Source organism: Danio rerio, chromosome 1 (genome assembly GCF_052040795.2).
Source record: "Danio rerio strain M-AB ecotype USA chromosome 1, GRCz13ab, whole genome shotgun sequence".
In the NCBI taxonomy this organism is placed as follows: Eukaryota; Metazoa; Chordata; class Actinopteri; order Cypriniformes; family Danionidae; genus Danio; species Danio rerio.
Window position 1 is genome coordinate 12647853 of NC_141021.1, and position 18023 is coordinate 12665875.

General features: G+C 35.6%; 1 protein-coding gene across 18 annotated transcripts in view; it reads right to left on the reverse strand.

Moving 5' to 3' along the window:
• sdk1b (sidekick cell adhesion molecule 1b) overlaps positions 1-18023 on the reverse strand; it is a 456411-nt gene that overhangs the window by 238608 nt on the left and 199780 nt on the right. For all 18 annotated transcript variants that reach the window (NM_001443429.1, NM_001443430.1, NM_001443427.1 and 15 more), the window contains one exon: positions 239-395. In NM_001443429.1, coding sequence (NP_001430358.1) covers positions 239-395 — 157 coding nt within the window. The remainder of the gene's footprint in view (positions 1-238; positions 396-18023) is intronic.

Genomic DNA, 18023 nt, shown 5'->3' on the forward strand with positions numbered 1-18023 from the left:
TTTGTTACTTCACACAACTGCAAACCTGCATGAACTTCTGCAGAAAATAAAGCTGAAATGACTCAGAAGTTATCATTTTTTTCTTCCTTTGAGACATTAAATCCATTTATTTCGCTCTTAGATCTTATAAAGGGCTCCGACTTTTTACGTTCATTAGCAGCTGCGTTACAAACCACATCAAAGGTAGTGTATGAAAAGCATAATAGGGCCACTTTAATGTGAGTGTGCTCATCATTACCTGTACTCCGGTGTGTATTCAGTGATGTCTGTGCTGTTTCTCATCCATTTGAACTCAAGTGGCCAGCTGCCCTCCGCCAGACAGGTGAGCACCAGTCTGTTCCCCTCCAGGTGTGTCTGTGCTCCTCCTGCCTCCGTTTTAAAGTACGGAGCGGTGTCTGTGAAGAGAACAGAAATAATGAAAATATGATAAGCCTGTGTATACTGTAATTACGAAATAATGAACAGATAAACTTTTCTAAACGCGCAAAGATGGCTAATTATGATGCATGAATGGAATTAAAGCCTAAGCATGAGAATAAAGTGCTGACCATGGTTTTTCAAACAGTCCAGGCTCTCTACAGCTGCCAAAATATTACTCTGATTAATGACCAATACATCACCCGGCCTTTTTCAGAAGCCAAGCCAATATTTGGCCGTTTGAGAATACACGTCATTCTAGAAGATATTTATGTTTTACATATAGGGTTTTCAATCTTTTTGATATCACAGACCTCAAATATATATATATATATATATATATATATATATATATATATATATATATATATATATATATATATATATATATATATTCGTTCATTTTCTTGTCGGCTTAGTCCCTTTATTAATCCGGGGTCGCCACAGCGGAATGAACTGCCAACTTATCCTGCAAGTTTTTATGCAGCGGATGCCCTTCCAGCCACAACCCATTCCTGGGAAACATCCACACACACATTCACACACTATGGACAATTTAGCCTACCCAATTTACCTGTGCTGCATGTCTTTGGACCATGGGGGAAACCGGAGCACCTGGAGGAAATCCACATGAATGCAGGGAGAACATTCAAAGTCCACACACAAACGCCAACTGAGCCGAGGCTCGAACCAGGCTCGAACCAGCAACCTTCTTCTTGCTCTGAGGCGACAGCACTACCAACTGCGCCACTGCTTTACCAAATATATATTTTATTGTTAACCCATTACTAGTTTAACCCATTACTAGTTTATTCAGTTTACCTGTTTGTTTGTTAATTATTTCTTTCTATAGTCTTCACCTGTCTGCTGTTCTGTGCCAATTCGTAATCATTTATCGTCTCGTCCTGTCCTGTTGTGTCTTCCAGCCCTGATCCCTGCCAGCCTGCCCAGTTAAATTTGTTTAGTTGTTTTGTTTTGTTTCCCCCTCGGGGTAGTTTTTATCATTATTCAACAATCATATTTTGCGGCACTTGAGTTCTCGCTCCCTTGTCCTTCATAAGAAACCCTGACAACATGTGTATATGATACAAATTATCTACAAATTTAAATATCAATGCAACAAGACAGTTCTGTATAATTTTGTTTCTATATGTGTCCATGTAGTACATATACATAATACATATATATATATATATATATATATATATATATATATATATATATATATATATATATATATATATATATATACGCACACACACACACACACACACACACACACACACACACACACACACACACACACACACACACACACACACACACACACAAATATTATGCCAAATCAACTTTTTGGAAGCAAAATTTTGGAAGTAATTAATCATATATATATATAAATTATATTATATATTGTATTTATATGAAAGAAAAGAAAAAAATTAAAGATTGAAAATGTGTATAATAAATGGATCATTAAAATATTATTTGGAAAACATATTATATAATAATTAATGTTCTTTTATTAAAATTATTTTTTTAATTAATTTATTTATTATCATAAGACATTTTTATTTTAATTAAGTAATTTTAAAGTAATTATTGTAATGATATTAATAGGTACTTTTTGTGCCATTTTATGTATGTGTTTGTTTCTTTGATATTATTCATTCATTTATTTTATTTTCGGCTTAGTCCCTTTATTAATCTGGGGTTGCCAAAGCAGAATGAACCATCAACATATCCAGCATACCGTATGTTTTACACAGCCAATGCCCTTCTAGCCGCAACCCAAACACTGGGAAACACCCACAAACTCCTGAATTTACACACATGCACAGCAGAGAATTTAGCTTTTCTTTGATATTATTATGCATTTATTTATCCTTATTATGTAAATATTTTTAAACGAATTTTATTTTATTTCATTTATATATGTATAACAAATAAAGTTTTAGTTCATTTTGATATTTCTTTTTTTTTTATTGCCCACTCAAAAAAAAAAAAAAAAGTACTGATCCCAAAACATTTAACCAGCAGCTGACTTTGCTCTGCATGTTAAACCAGAATATGAGACAGAACTGTAACATTACAAACACACACTTCACCTTTAAGTCAAATCTGCCAGACTCTTTCTATTTTAGGACGTCTTGTGCCCTCTCTTAACATACTTTTATGTATGAGTCCTTGGGCTGTAGCAAAAAACATTTAGGCCATAATAAAAATGAAATATACTTCTGAGAACATCTGCAAATGCACACTTTCCCCTAGACACAAATTTAATATGAAAAGACAGGTTCCTATTTGTCAAAGAAACAAGTCACCTTCATGTCTGTATTGCAGATACCGTTGCACACAAACTCCAATGTGAAATAACACAGAGAAAGAGGCTTTCGCTCAAGAGCTTTGAGAGAAACTCATGTCAAGGCTTTTGCACATTTTGAATGTAACCTCTCCATCTGTAGTCAGAATGACATCACTAATACTGTAACTAACCGCATTCAGCCAGTAGAAAACAGTAAAGGCATCTGACCTGAGATCAGATTGATGAATGAGCTCTCTCCAAATGTATGGAAGCCTGTAAGCAGTTAACACGATATGAATAGGATTAAACATTCCATTCGGTTTTAAACTGAAGGTATAATCACAGACATGCTAAGACTGTGTTTAAAGCAGCAGCAAAAGAGCACACAAACCACTAAATAACTAAATCCATGAGAATTTTAGGTTAACAACTTCATACACTTTAACTAAAGCGTGTTGCTAAGCCAACAATGTAATAGTTGTAAATAACTGAAGACCTATATTGTAGATATGTTTCGGCTCTGAGTTTATAAAGTTATTTTACAGGATGAAATATAAGTCTTCAGTGTACTTAGAATATGTCTGTTAAGTTTGATCTCAAAATAGAGGCTGTATAAACAGGGTACAAACACATTTTTACTACTAAAGTTCCATGATTTTTTCAAGACTTTCAAGTAAATTTTCATGACCTAATGTTTGTATGTACTGTAAAGCGAAACTTAAATGTCTGATAGCTAACTTAAGCTTTGTAAATACATTACTGTCGCAAAATGTAACTGCTGCTGGCTAGTTCTGTATACAGTTAATGATATAAAAGTACAGTCTACTTTTATAGAGATCAAGGTCCCATAATGTAATTCAGATCCACAAAAATGAATCACAAAACTGAGGAAACTGTTAAATAATGGTTATGCTTGACAATATAAACTAATTGTAAAGTATAATATCATCATACTTTAATCTGCTAAATCAGCCATCATATAATACATCATATTATAACTGTAAAGCTGCTTTGAAACAATGTGTATTGTGAACTTAAACCATTTGACTTGTCTCTAATCATCTAAAATATTAAAACTGCATAGACAAATCACACTAATTGCATAAATTAAAATGATAAATGACTTTTTAAAGGCAAGGCAAGGCAAGTTTATTTATATAGCACATTTCATACACAGTGGCAATTCAAAGTGCTTTACATAAACAAGAATAAAAGAAACAAGTAAAATAAAAATAAAAACAAATAATAAAAATGCGTAAAAACAAAACATAAAAACAGGTAAAATGTGATATAAAAGAATGAAGAAGAAGAGAAAAACATGATAGTGTAATCTGTCAGACGCAGCACAGTGCTCATTCAGTAAAGGCACAGCTAAACAGATGTGTTTTTAGTCTTGATTTGAATGTGCCTAATGTTGGAGCACATCTGATCATTTCTGGAAGCTGATTCAAGCAGCGAGGGGCTTTTTGTTTGCGCTCATTTATTTGTTTATTGTAAATACAAACCTTTTCCACCTTCTCACAATAAAAGAACCTTAAAGGTCATTTAAAAATCAAACCTGCTAACTGTTTATTTATTTTCTCTATAATTTTTATGTTCGACTTCAGCCCTAGACATTTTGAGGTCGTAACAGTGGCTAAAAGCTGATTCACCCTGCTTTGACTGAACTCTTGGAACTTCTAGTTTATATGATCCTAAAGATCTGAGTGATCTGTTAGGTTTGTATTCAGTGAGCATATCTGTAATTTATTTAGGTCCTAGGCCATTTAGTGATTTATAGACCAGTAATAATACTTTAAAATCTATTCTGAATGTAACTGGGAGCCAGTGTAGAGACCTGAGGACAGGTGTGATGTGCTCTGATTTTTCTGGTTCTGGTTAGAATTCTGGCTGCAGCATTCTGGATGAGCTGTAACTGTCTGACTGTCTTTTTAGGAAGACCAGTGAGGAGTCCATTACAGTAATCCATCCTGCTGCTGATAAAAGCATGAACAAGTTTTTCTAAATCTTCACTGGAAACAAAGTATCTGATTCTTGCAATGTTTTTAAGATGATAGTATGCTGATTTACTGACTGCTTTGACATGACTATTGAAACTCAGATCTGTCTCCAGAGTCACACCAAGATTCTTGACCTTATTTTTTGTCGTTTGACCTTTAGTGCCAAGGTACGCATTTAGAAAAGGTTTAAAGGTTTAAAAGGCAATATTCTACCACACAAGCCTTAAAACAAATGCAAGCTAAATGCAACAATAATTTAAATATTAATATAGCATTAAAAGTATTTAAATTTATTCAGAAACTATAAGAAAACACTTTATTTAAAGTTAAATTTATGTACTGTATTTAGGGTTGACATGTTAACTCAACCACATCCATCAGTAGATTATACTACTGTATATTTCTTCAGAGTTTGTTGCAGTGTTTTCTGACATTGCATTGTTTTTTTTCTTAGAGTAAACATAAACACAATTCTCCCTTAAGATTTGGGCAAAACAAGCAATGTTGGTATGCAGTATGATGTTATTGTGTATGTTCTCCTCTTTTGGTTTGAGCTCATTCAAGAATTCCAGTTCCACATTCAAATAAAACATTTATACTGTCTGTGCCATGAAAAATTACTCTGGTCTGTTATTGTGATGCTAAAGGCCAATGCCTCTGTGCCTCCCATCACACTTGTTAGTAAATTACTTGCCATTTAGCAGATGCTTTCATCCAAAAAAAAAAAAAAGAAGAAGAAAAAAGAAAAGGAAAAGTAAAGAAAAAAAGGGACTAATTACAGAAACAGCCCTCCTGGAGCCACTAAGTGCTTTGCTTAAATGCAGGAAGGTGACAGAACAGAAATCTGAAGTATTAACTCTTAATAAGAGAAGGAGAAAATGTCATTTTCTTAAGAAAACATGAATGATGTACACCATTCGTTCATTTTATTCTAAAAAACTGCACAATTTAAATGGGATACTTTAATTATTGAAATAATTAAGCTGAAATTACATAGGATATTTTGGAAGGCAATCTAAATTTTAAATGTAACAGAATTATAAACTAAATTAATAATAAAGTAAATTGTCAAAAAGAACACCTTAAGTAGTCTGGCATACTCGCTTACATTTAAATGTTAATACTATTTTTATTAATAATTTAAATTAGTTTAAACAGCATAAAATCACTGGATTGTTTGCTTTGCTGTTATCGGGAGATAACAATAATTGACTGCGAAAAAGCCAGAGAAATACTGGGAAATCTCTGTAGACTGATGGCATTTCATAACGTTTAGCCATATAATCTTAAAATGTGAGTAAAATCACTTGTTTCATCATCATTTTAAATAATATGCTAGAGTAGTCGTTCCCAACCTTTTTTTTTTGCCTGAGACTGGAAAATATTGTAAGGCCCCCTCCACATTGTATGATATAATCGCTCATATAAGTTTGCAGTAAGGATGGCAAAATATTTTATGCACAAATAAATGTACAATATAAAAGCAAAACATAAGTAGGTCATTCGTAACTGAAAAACGTAAGGCTTTGGCCTTTAAATTGGCCAATTAGTAGCAAATTTTGTTTGTCTGAAGAGCAAGGAGGGATCCGGAGGTGAGGACCGGGAGGGAGATGCGCGATTTCCGGGAGATTATCACTTGTTTGCGAGCATTATGAGTTCCGCAAATGCACAGGAACTTCAGGAAGACTGGGGATGTCTGTATATCACGTTTAACAACTATAGTGAGAGGCGATCCAGCGGTAGATTCTTCATAAACTCTCCGATGTGCACTGCTCTCTGCCTGGAGAGCTCAGAGGAGCGAATGACAGTGTGTGGCTGTGTGTGTGACTGTGTCTTTATGTGTGTGTGGTGACGTGATGTGCGTTTTCAGCGGACGGAGGCCTGTTCAGAAATGCTAGGTGTGGATGTGGATCATTTTTGTTCTAAAATGCCATTTTAACACTAAGATGTATTAGTGTAAATAGGGCTTGAGTGTGTATTTTTCGCGAGCAGGTTTGCTAGAAAAAAACATAGTAACTATCTTGGTATTTTCTGCATTTCGTGTTTCCAGTATTGCTAGCGCTGCGACCCAAATTGTTTGAGCTTCCTCACCTGGGTCCAGTATGCTTGGGTCGTTAGTAGTAGCTGCTGAAGGCGAATCAGCAAGACTCTCTTTATTGTGGAGAATGAATTAAACATTTGTCCATTTTTTGTTAGCCAGAGGATAAAATTAACTAAGAAAACATGATCGTTCTCCTAATTGTCCACTGCTAAAAATTGTCCACCTAATTGCCCTAATTGTCCACTGCTAAAAAAAACATGATCGTTCTCCTAATTGTCTTGAACCACTGTGCTAGAAAATCGTTCAAATGCTAACTCTAACGTGACGTTTTTTGAAGTAGCAACGGTTTCTGCTGTTCTGACATAAGCTGCAGACGTGAATGAATGGTGGAAGAAAGTAGGTCCTCGTATAAAAGGGTTTTTGAGTGTTTGATTTTCTTTTTTTCTTTTTTTTACACACGGTTATGCCACCAAACTGTTGTATAAACACAATACCTCACTCTTAACAGTGCGATATGAATGTATATTGTCACTGGTGGGACACTATATGGCACTGAGTGTGTGTGTGAGAGAGAGAGAGAGAGAGAGAGAGAGACCATGTTATTATAGAAATGACCTTACTGACCCTGAAGTTTAGGTCAACAGTAAAATATTAATAAACCAGTTAGTAAAATATCATGTCTAAATCCTGTTATATTAATTCAGGTTGCATACAGCACCATTTCTACATTTTTAAGTCATTCTTGGCACAAGCTAGATTTTGCTCATCGACCATCTTTTGTGTAATTGACCCATGAGCTAAAATATCATTAGCCACTATTAAGCAGGACTAAACGTTAACTAATAACTCCCCACTTACCACATCACCATTGCTTAGTACTAAAACGTAGTGCCAACACCTTTAATCCTCAAGCAATGGCCGATTACAGGAAAGAAGCTTGACGGCGCGTTTAATAAGGCAAAACTTTTATTTCTTCTAGTGCCAAACACACCACGCCGGTATGAACGCGCCATGCGATCTGACCTTTTTTTGCGGCTCCAGTATAATGAGACGGTGTGACAGTTTTGGAGAGTTAAGTGGCCCCCACCCACAATGCACCAGTGTTTTCCTTTGGCCTCAGGAAACAGTTTCCCACAGAGAAGATCTGAGCCCGCGGACAGGTAGAAGCAAGCATGAGTAATCAGGTGGAAGAAATGGGGTGATCAGTGACATTTACACATCAAACACACACACACAAACATTAGAGTGAACTCACACACACATACCCTCATCACACAGACTCACGCAGTGGAAGAGACAGGCTGATCAGTGACATTTCCATAAAAGTGAAGGCAGAAGATTCTCAAGGGGACGCGAAACAACATATGCACACAGATACAGCGGCCTTTAAAAGTGCCGCGTGACCAGAACTCTCTCCGTGAAGGACTGCAGTCGCTCACAAGAACTTTAAGCAGGAAGAGGACGATCTCTGAGATGGAAAGGACAAACATTATTGATAGAACCATCAGCCACTGTTGCCTGGACTGTGCAAACAGCCCAGCTTATATAAGACTTCAGAAAGTTTATTCGGTGAATAAAAACACAGTGTTTGACATTGAAAAACACCAGGACCGTCACCGCCTGGAGAGCGGATCTGTGTTTGATATTTGATACTGATGATGATCTGTTTGCTTGTAGGATGACAAAAAACAGCCCCTCCAGGATTTTGTGAGTCTGGGATTTCTTCCATTATGCAGTCAAGCGTAAAGGGATAGTTCATCCAAAAAAGGAAAATTCTGTTATTATTTACTTCCCCATACAACATCTTCAACTGATGAAACACATAAAAGAATAAACTTTGAAGAAAGGTTTGAAGTAATAAACAACAGAATTTAATTTTTAGGTGAATTATCCTGCAGCTTGCTCTCTACCACCCTCACATGGTTGCACACTGAAGCTAAGCAGGGTTGTGCCTGGTCAGTACCTGGATGGAAGACCACATACGAAACCTGGGTTGCTGCAACAAGTGGTGTTATGCTGCGTTCACATCAGACGCAGAACGCGCGTCAAGCGAGAGTGATTTACATATTAAGTCAATGCAAACGCGCGAATAGACTCCCTGCGGCGCGATACGCGCGAATGGCGCTGTGCGAATTGCGCGAGTGGCACGGTGCGAATAGTGCGATACCCGCGAATGGCACTGTGGGAATAGCACGATACGCGCGAATCGCGGGGCGAATTGAGCATTTTGCACGTTTGACGAGCTTAACGAGCGTTTCACGCAAATCTTTCGAGTTCGAAAATCTGAACTTCAGCAGGCATTCGCGCCGGGTTAACCAATCAGAAGCTTGCTCTTGTGGGGGCGTGATTATGATGTAGAACCTGTTGATGGTGTCCCGGGGAAAATCCTCCAGGCGACACTGACAACAAGTCATCAAACTGGGCTTGGCTCAGTCAGAAGCACCGCTGAAACTCTCTGTCTTCCAGGTTCAGTTTCTGGAGGAGTTTATGAGCTTACAAAGTTAGATGCACCTCTGAAAGTATGTAGTGGAGTCAGACAGGACCCTAAACAAATCGACGCTGTTTTTCAGTCTTCATAAAGCCCATAAACACTGTTATTTTCTTCATAAAATCCATGTTAGCCGTTTAGCTATGAAGCTAGAGTCACCAGGCAGACAGAAGCCCTGCCCATCACGCGAATTCGCGTCTGTTTTGAAGCGAATTTGACACGCGAATGAAGCGGATTTGACACGCGAATGAAGCGGGGTTTGACGCGTGAATGAAGCGAGTAAACTCAAATGTTCACGCGGCAATTTACACGCGAATATTGCGATTTATCCACGTCTGGTGTGAACACAGCATTAGTGAGACCAGCAGGGTGGTGCTCAACCTGTCTGTGTGGGTCCTAGTGCCCCAGTATATTGATGGGGACTCTATACTGCTCAGCGAGAATCATCTTTTTGAATGAGACATTAAACCACAGGTGTCATATCCTGGAGTGCAACAGCTCTGCACAGTATAGTTCCAACCCTGCTTCAACACACATGTAGGTTCCAAACAAGTCTCAGTTAGTTTGATCAGGTGTGTTTAATTAGGGTTAAAGCTAAACCATGCAGAACTGTCCAGAAACTGCGATTTGACACCTGTACGTTAAACCGAGGTCCTGATCCTCTGTGGTCCTTAAAAATCCCAGCATGTCCTTTAAAAAAGAGTAGGGGTTTAACCCCGGCATCCTGGCCAAATTTGCCCACTGGCCTTTGTCCATCATGGCCTCCTAACCATCCCCATATCATAATTAGCTTCTCTCCACCAATTAGCTGGTTTGTGGCGTATGGTCTGGCGCAATATGGCAAGATGGACGCTGCACACTGGTGGTGGATGAGAAGATTCCCCCCAAAAATGTGTAAAGCAGAAGTCAATAGAAAATGGCCAGTCTGGTTCGAGCTGATAGAAAGGCAGCAGTGACTCAAATAACCACTCATTACAACCAAGGCATGGAGAATAGCATCTCTAAACACGCAACAAGTCAAACCATGAGGCAGATGGGCTACAGCAGCAGAAGACCACACCGGGTGCCACTCCTGTCAGCTAAGAATAGGAAACTGAGGCTACAATTCACACAAGCTCACTAAAATTGGACAATAGAAGATTGGAAAAACGTTGCCTGCTCTGATGACTCTAAATTTTTGCTGCAGCATTCGGATGGTAGGGTCAGAATTTGGTGTCCACAACATGAAAGCATGGATGCATTCTGCCTTGTATCAACAGTTCAGGCTGGTGGTGGTGGTGTAATGGTTTGGGGGGTATTTTCTTGGACACTTTGTGCCCATTAGTACCAATTGAGCATGCCAATGCCACAGCCTACCTGAGTATTGTTGCTAACCATGTCCATCCCTTTATGACCACAGTGTACCCATCTTCTAATGGCTACTTCCAGCAGGATAACGTGCCATGTCCTAAAACGCAAATAATCTCAGACTGGTTTCTTGAACATGACAATGAGTTCACTGTGCTCAAATGGCCTCCACAGTCACCAGATCTCAATCCAATAGAGCACCTTTGGGAAGCAGTGAAATGGGAGATTCTCATCAAGGATGTGCAGCTAACAAAACCGCAGCAGCAGTGAGATGCTATCAGGTCAATATGAACCAAAATCTCTGAGGAATATTTCCAGTAACTTGTTGAATTTATGTTTGTTTTATTTGGTCAGCTTTATTTTATAACTCACTATCAGCCAAATTCACTTGAAACGAATATGCTGTGACTAAATCAACTGCTAAACTTGTAGTTGATTCAACCATGAATCGGTCACTGCCACAAACAATGTATTGACAACTATATTTAAAGATGTCCTTTGCTTCAGAACAGTGTCTCCCATAATTTAGGCTGAGAATGCTAATATATTAGATATGATCAGTTTCACATTCACGCATCATTACTATTACATATTAAAAAGGATAACAAAGTAAAAACAGACGGTTGAGTGTGATTTCTAATATTAGCTGTTATAATACATGTATTAAAGACAACAAAAGAGAAAAGCAGAGAAAAAACAGAGAGAACGTCTTCGCACCTTCATCTCTTTTTTTCACAGTCTCGGTTATGCTGTTGATCACAGTGTCCTTTTGTTATAAATATCAGTTCATTAGTACATATTTTCTCAAGATTTGTTGGATGACTGGGCTGAAGGTTTATTAAAATGTGGATTAAATAGAAATATTATTTATTCATTCGAGTGTTATAAACTGCCCAGGTAAACGTCAAAGCGATGATGCGTGAAAACGTATAGCTTAAAAATCAATTTTACATTAAAATTAAATCACAGCGATTGCATCTTTAATGCATTTTGCGCACACATTTCTGTCAATCTTGAATTTAGGCATTTTTTTTCACACACACACACCTTCAGGCACACACTGAGACTCTGCAGCTTTTCATTTGTGTTTACAAAGTGGTCAATTGTCACCTGCCACCAACAGTTTACTTCAATCTCAAGCAGCATGGGGCAGAAACCCAAAGACTGTCCTTTATTTTTATCTGCTGAACTTTACAACCCTTCCTTTAGGCAGAATGGAAGCGCTAATACAAATATGTTGCATTTTAACTAATTTTACGCATAGCAACTGTCTAGCAACCACACACTACAGCCTCATAGCAGATCATTTTACACGAGAAGTAAAGACATAATGCAGAAAATAAATGATATATATTTTTTATCCCAGTGCTCTTTTTGTTTTATATACTGTAGACATCATAGACATGTTTGGTTAGAGCTGAATAAGTTATTATTCAGAGGGCAAAAGTGCTTTACTTTGACATTGCTTCAGAAACATAGCACAATTTTAATTAGACTGTTAGCAGTTATTATTAGTCTTTACATAAGATAATTATTGCCATATGTTCTGCTTTATCTTAGATATTCATTTCTTTATTGCTGTTTAGCAAAAATTAATTTAGTGTTTCTGTTTTGATTTTTCAGAAGTACAACAGAGATTTAAGCAAAATCATTTTAAGCAAAAACACTTATTTCTTGGTTCTTGATTAGCAGACTATTAACAACATAACATTTTTATTTTTATGATTTTTTTTGTATATTGGCCAGTTAAAATGTTTTAGTTATAAAATAAAATAATTATGGACATGCAAAATTGATAAAGTTGAGAGTCTTGGATCATAGTGCTTCTATTTTTAATTTATTTTTTTTTTCTGACGGCGCGTGCTGAGGCACAAAAAGAGGTGCGCAACGATTGTCATAAATCACAATTTATACATGCTTTTAAAAAAATAGCATTTATTATAAATTTCAGACATTTAAATACACATAACTACATGCAAAACATACCATTTAAGGTTGGTAAAATACTTATTTTTAATATAATTATTTTTCAATGTAACTGGACAATGTGCTTTGTTTACGTAACAAACACACTGTTTATATTACTAGAATATTTTCTAAATTCCTCTACCAATTGCTTACCTTCATTATGAAAATTATAAAAAAAAAAACAATAACGTGAATTTAGCACGAATCTGTCCTGCGGTTGTTGCTAGAAGGGATATATATATATATATATATATATATATATATATATATATATATATATATATATATATATATATATATATATATATACATATATATATATATATATATACACACACACATGTATACATACTTTACCTTGAGGGTTGAATTTTGGTAGGGGTAGACACTAATAAATTACAATTAATGCATAATTTAAGAAATGATATAAATACTTCTTGTTAACCTCTGATCGCAGCTGTATCTCTTCTAGCCACAACGGCGGCGCCCATTACCCGTCTTATACAAAATATTATGATCATTATACAGCAGTTTAAAAGTCAAAATATATGTTCTATCACATATTTGAGAAATGGAGTATCATTACGTTCACAACATAACCAGAACATTTGTCAATATTTACAGAAAATTGCAAAAAGAAACAAATAAATAAACAAATAAATAAATAAATAAATAAATAAATAAATAAATAAATAAATATGTATGTATATATGGTGGGTCATCTGATAAACTTTAGAGCGCAATGGATTTAAAGTATTGATCACAAAAAAACTCATACAGGAGGGTCAGGTGGAGTATTTAAAAATCACACCTGAAAGGGTTAATGTACTTAAATTAAATTCATTCATTTATTCATTTTCTTTTCGGCTTAGTCCCTTTGTTAATCTGGGGTCACCACAGCGAAATGAACCACCAACTTATCCAGCATGTTTAACGCAGCGGATGCCCTTCCAGCTGGAACCCATCTCTGGGAAACATCCATAAACACTCATACACTACGGACAAATTAGCCTACCCAATTTACCTGTAGCGCATGTCTTTGGACTATGGGAGAAACCAGAGCACCCGGAGGAACCCCACGTGAACGGAGGGAGAACATGCAAACTCCACACAGAAACGCCAATTCGAACCAGCAATCTTCTTGCTGTGAGGCGACAGCACTACCTACTGCACCACTGCGTCGCCTTAAATTATAGTAGAATATTAGTATTGCACAGTTAGCATTATTAGTTATAATATAAAACAATATGCAGCTATTATTCAAAGCAAAATTTAATGTATTTACATTTCTTTTTTAGTGTTTTGAAGAAAAACAATTCATAATTTAATTTAAATTTTTTGTTTTTAGTTTACAAAAACTGCAAATTTGTAATACTATATGATTCGATTATTAGTTAGTTGTTATAATATATTTGGAAGCATCCCCATCATCTTAAACCATTTCCTAGTTTTGCATAAGAGGAAACGGTACAGAAACGTATTCAATTGTTTTAAAAATCCCAGCCCTACTTTGCGTTCAGGTTGACTTGTTTAGTTACAGCTGAAGGAGTTAGTTATTCTTCAGAGGGCAGATAGAACAAATGCACAATAATTGCTATTTGCCGCAAGATAAGGGGGTTAGCGAAGCATCCACCACGTTTTTGTTTGCCTATAATCAAATTAAAGTTCAAAAGCATGCAAAATCTGACAGCTCTGAGAATGAAGTACTGAACTAACAATGAATGAAGAGAGAGAGAGAGCAAACAAAAATAAACAGAAAGCTGAATAGGACGTACACAAACAGTCAATGCCTCAACATTTCTCAAATGTCTAGACCATGAGGTGTATAATGGGAAGATCATCTTTCTATTGTACTACTGTCACTGGCTTCAATAATGCTTTCTTACACACTGTACATTCCCAGAGAAAGAATTCATTGCTCACATGCTGCTCTTTTATAGCTTACAGAAAATGATTGAGGTTATATTTTGATTTTTGTTTAAACTTAGCTTGACAAATTTTGTGTTTTTTTTTTTTTTTTTTTAATAGAAGACCTGAGGTTATTCTGGTCTTGTATAATTTTATTTTATTATTATATTATTATTATATTATATTATATTATATTATATTATATTATATTATATTATATTATATTATATTATATTATATAGAAACAGTAAGATTTGATAATGTTTAAAAAGAAGATTAATTTTGCACACTAAGCCTGCATTTATTAGATGAAAAATACAGTAAAACTTTCAAATTGTGAAAAGCTATAACAATGTTAATTAACTGTTTTTTTATTGAACTGTTTCAAATGTAATTTATTCTTGTGATTCAAAGCAAGATTTCTTCAGTGTCCCATGGTCATTATTGCATGTAGATTTGCTTTTCTGTTATGATCAGTTGCTATTGGTACAAAATCACTAATTATTATTATTTTGCCTTGCTTCATAGTATTGTAGAAACTGGGATACATTTTACTTTTAGGATTATTTCCTAAAAAAAACTAATTAGTAGCCTTCTTATATTATAAATGTATTTAAATTGATAATATATTGTATATTATATATATATGAGGGCTCTGGCAATGGTTGCTGATTCACTATGGTTACTAATGTTTGAGGGAAGCTAAGAAGATATTTTGAAGAAAGCCAAAAATTTGTAACCATTGACTTTCATATATTTGTTTTTCCTAGTATGAAAGTCAGAGCTTTTTTTTTAAAAATATCTTCTTTTTTTGTTCAACAGAGGAAAGAAACTCATAAAGGCTTGAAGTTTTAAAGCTTTGAATAAATAGTGAGTAAGTTGTCATTACCTATCACTGCGCTTGTCTGACAAAAAAAAAAAAAAAACTCACATAGACTGAGGAAGGCTTGGGGGTGAGTAAATTAAACAGTGCAGAGCTGTGGCCCTCCAGAAACTGAATTTGACACCTGTGCTTTAAAGGAATAGTTCACCCAAAAAGAAAATTACACCAAAGCCAATAACATCTTTACACCATCCAGACAATGATTGTTCAACAGACCATAGAATAAAACTAAATATCCATCAATATACCAGGAATTTTTAGCAAAACATTACAGATTTCAATTTCCACACTGATGTCAAATACAAAATCATTTCGTTCATTTTCTTTTTGCCTTAGTCCCTTTATTAATCTGGGGTCGCCACAGCAGAAGAAACTGCCAAATTATCCAGCATATGTATTACACACCTTTCCAGCTGCAACCCATCACTGGGAAACATTTCAAGTTTGTACAGTAGTGTGTTAATTAACATTTCTGTTTTAGAAATAATATTATAATTTTATTTAAATTATTGGTTATTCAAATTGTAGGCAGTTTTCTTTATTTCCTCACTGCTGTCTTTGAGAAACAGTCAAGATACCCAAGACAGATAGTGGAGGAATTTAACACATCACAATTTCTCTCAGAAAACATATTTCTAAAGGTGCTGTTGACTTGAAATTTTCCCCAGATGTTGGCAACAACCAATAAAATCCATTATATATATGCAATGAGAAAAAAAATTTATTAGTTTACAAATTAAGTTATGTGTAATAAAATGAAATGACACAGGAACTAAAAAAATGAACACATGAAGAAAGGAAGGTGTAAAGGCAGTGAAAGCCCAGACAGAAGCTGAAATTTCTCAGTAGTTCTTCAGCAACCCTTCCACATTGTAAATTATTATTAACTGCTTCAGTCCAGCATCTACATTACCAGAACGATGGAGATGAAACCAAGGTGGACATTTCAGTCAGACAATAATCCAAAGCAAGGAACCTCTCAAATGGTTCCAGAGAAAGAAAATCAAGCTGATTGCCAGGGCAATCACCTGATCTAAATCCAATATAAAATACAAATTAAAGATCAGATCTGATAGAAGAGACCCACAGAACCATCAAGATTTTTACACTCTGTTTAAGTCTGTGAAAAACTCACACCTAAGAATTGCATGTGACTGTATATAAAGCCTTTTATATAGAGAATTAAATACATTTCAGTATGTCAAGGACTTTCTCCATGTCATTCAATGGTTATTACACAATAACCATTTTTTCAGATTTTTTTTTTTTTTTTTTTTTGTAAATTTTGTTTGTATTGCTTGGGTTTTTACCAAAATCTGGTTCAATTCCATGTCGACAGCTCCTTCAGAAATATTATTCTCAGAAAAAAAGCATGACGTATTCAATACTTTTTCCCCTCTGTATATTAGTGCTTTTTCCTGCCTACACTTTTCCTCCAGCAAAAATCCAGACTTAAACACAGCTCGACGTAAGATTAAGTTATCAGAGAGCTTCGCAAACACAGACACATACCCTGAAAAGCAGAAAAGTTCTCCTGACAGTCCTGCTGTTTCACAAGGACAACATACCCCAGAAACGTCTCAACTCGCTCTAGAAACACTCTTTCAAGTAAAACGAGTGATGAGCTCCATCCGAAGGAGTTAGCGTTCTCCAAAAGACGAGTCTCTTGACACGCACTATTAAGAGTATAGCCGTCATATATTCCCTCAACACCACACAGATCTTCAGCGAAGCTTTCAACGGTAAAGAAGAGGCCATTTTACTGAAAGTTCAGTCTTTTAACCTTTTCTCAAGAGCGTGTCAGAGAATTTTTTCATGCCGATTCTTTGAAGGCCTTCAACACCTCGACATGAGGGCCAGATAGATATCTTTTCATTCATTATTCAGATCGGTGTAGATCAGAAAGCATTTATACCAAACTTACCAGGCGATCAAACCCTCGCGGAAGGAAGTCTACAGACAGCGAGCATGAAGAAGGTGGTTCTTTTATATGAAACTGCAACTGCAGAAAGATTTATAAGAATGTGAAGCTTTTCTCCTTCAAAATGTTCAAGTTTCATTCAAAGATAGGCTTCTTTTTGTAGTTTTGTTAAGTAACATCATTTGTTTCCATTCCACTTCTATTACAGATGAAGCTAAAGTTCATCTTTAAAACATTCAATATTTTAAACATTTTAAATGCAAGAGTGTAACACTTTAAATGCCATGTTATTATAAGTATTATTTAATTGTAATGGTATGTCTAACTTCACTTGCAGCTTAAAATATAGATATTTTTGTGATTGTATTTTTTATTATTTTTGTTTTACTTAGGAAAAAACATTCACTACCTGACAAAATTCCTGTCGCCTATCCAAGTTTTAGGAACAACAAATAATAACTTAACCTCTATTAATAACCTCTAGTTGATCATTTGGTATCAAAAGTGGCTTATATGAAAGGCAAAGGCCGACTGCATCCATACATCTCTGCAATGACACAAATCACTCATTAATAAAGTCATCTGGAAGTGTTCTTGCATGACTTCTAGAGTTCATTAAGATTCTTCTTCAATGCCTCCATTTTACCCCAGACATGTTCAATAATGATCATGTCTGGTGACTGGGTTGGCCAATCCTGAAGCACCTTGACCTTTTTGCTTTCAGGAACTTTGATGTGGAGGCTGAAGT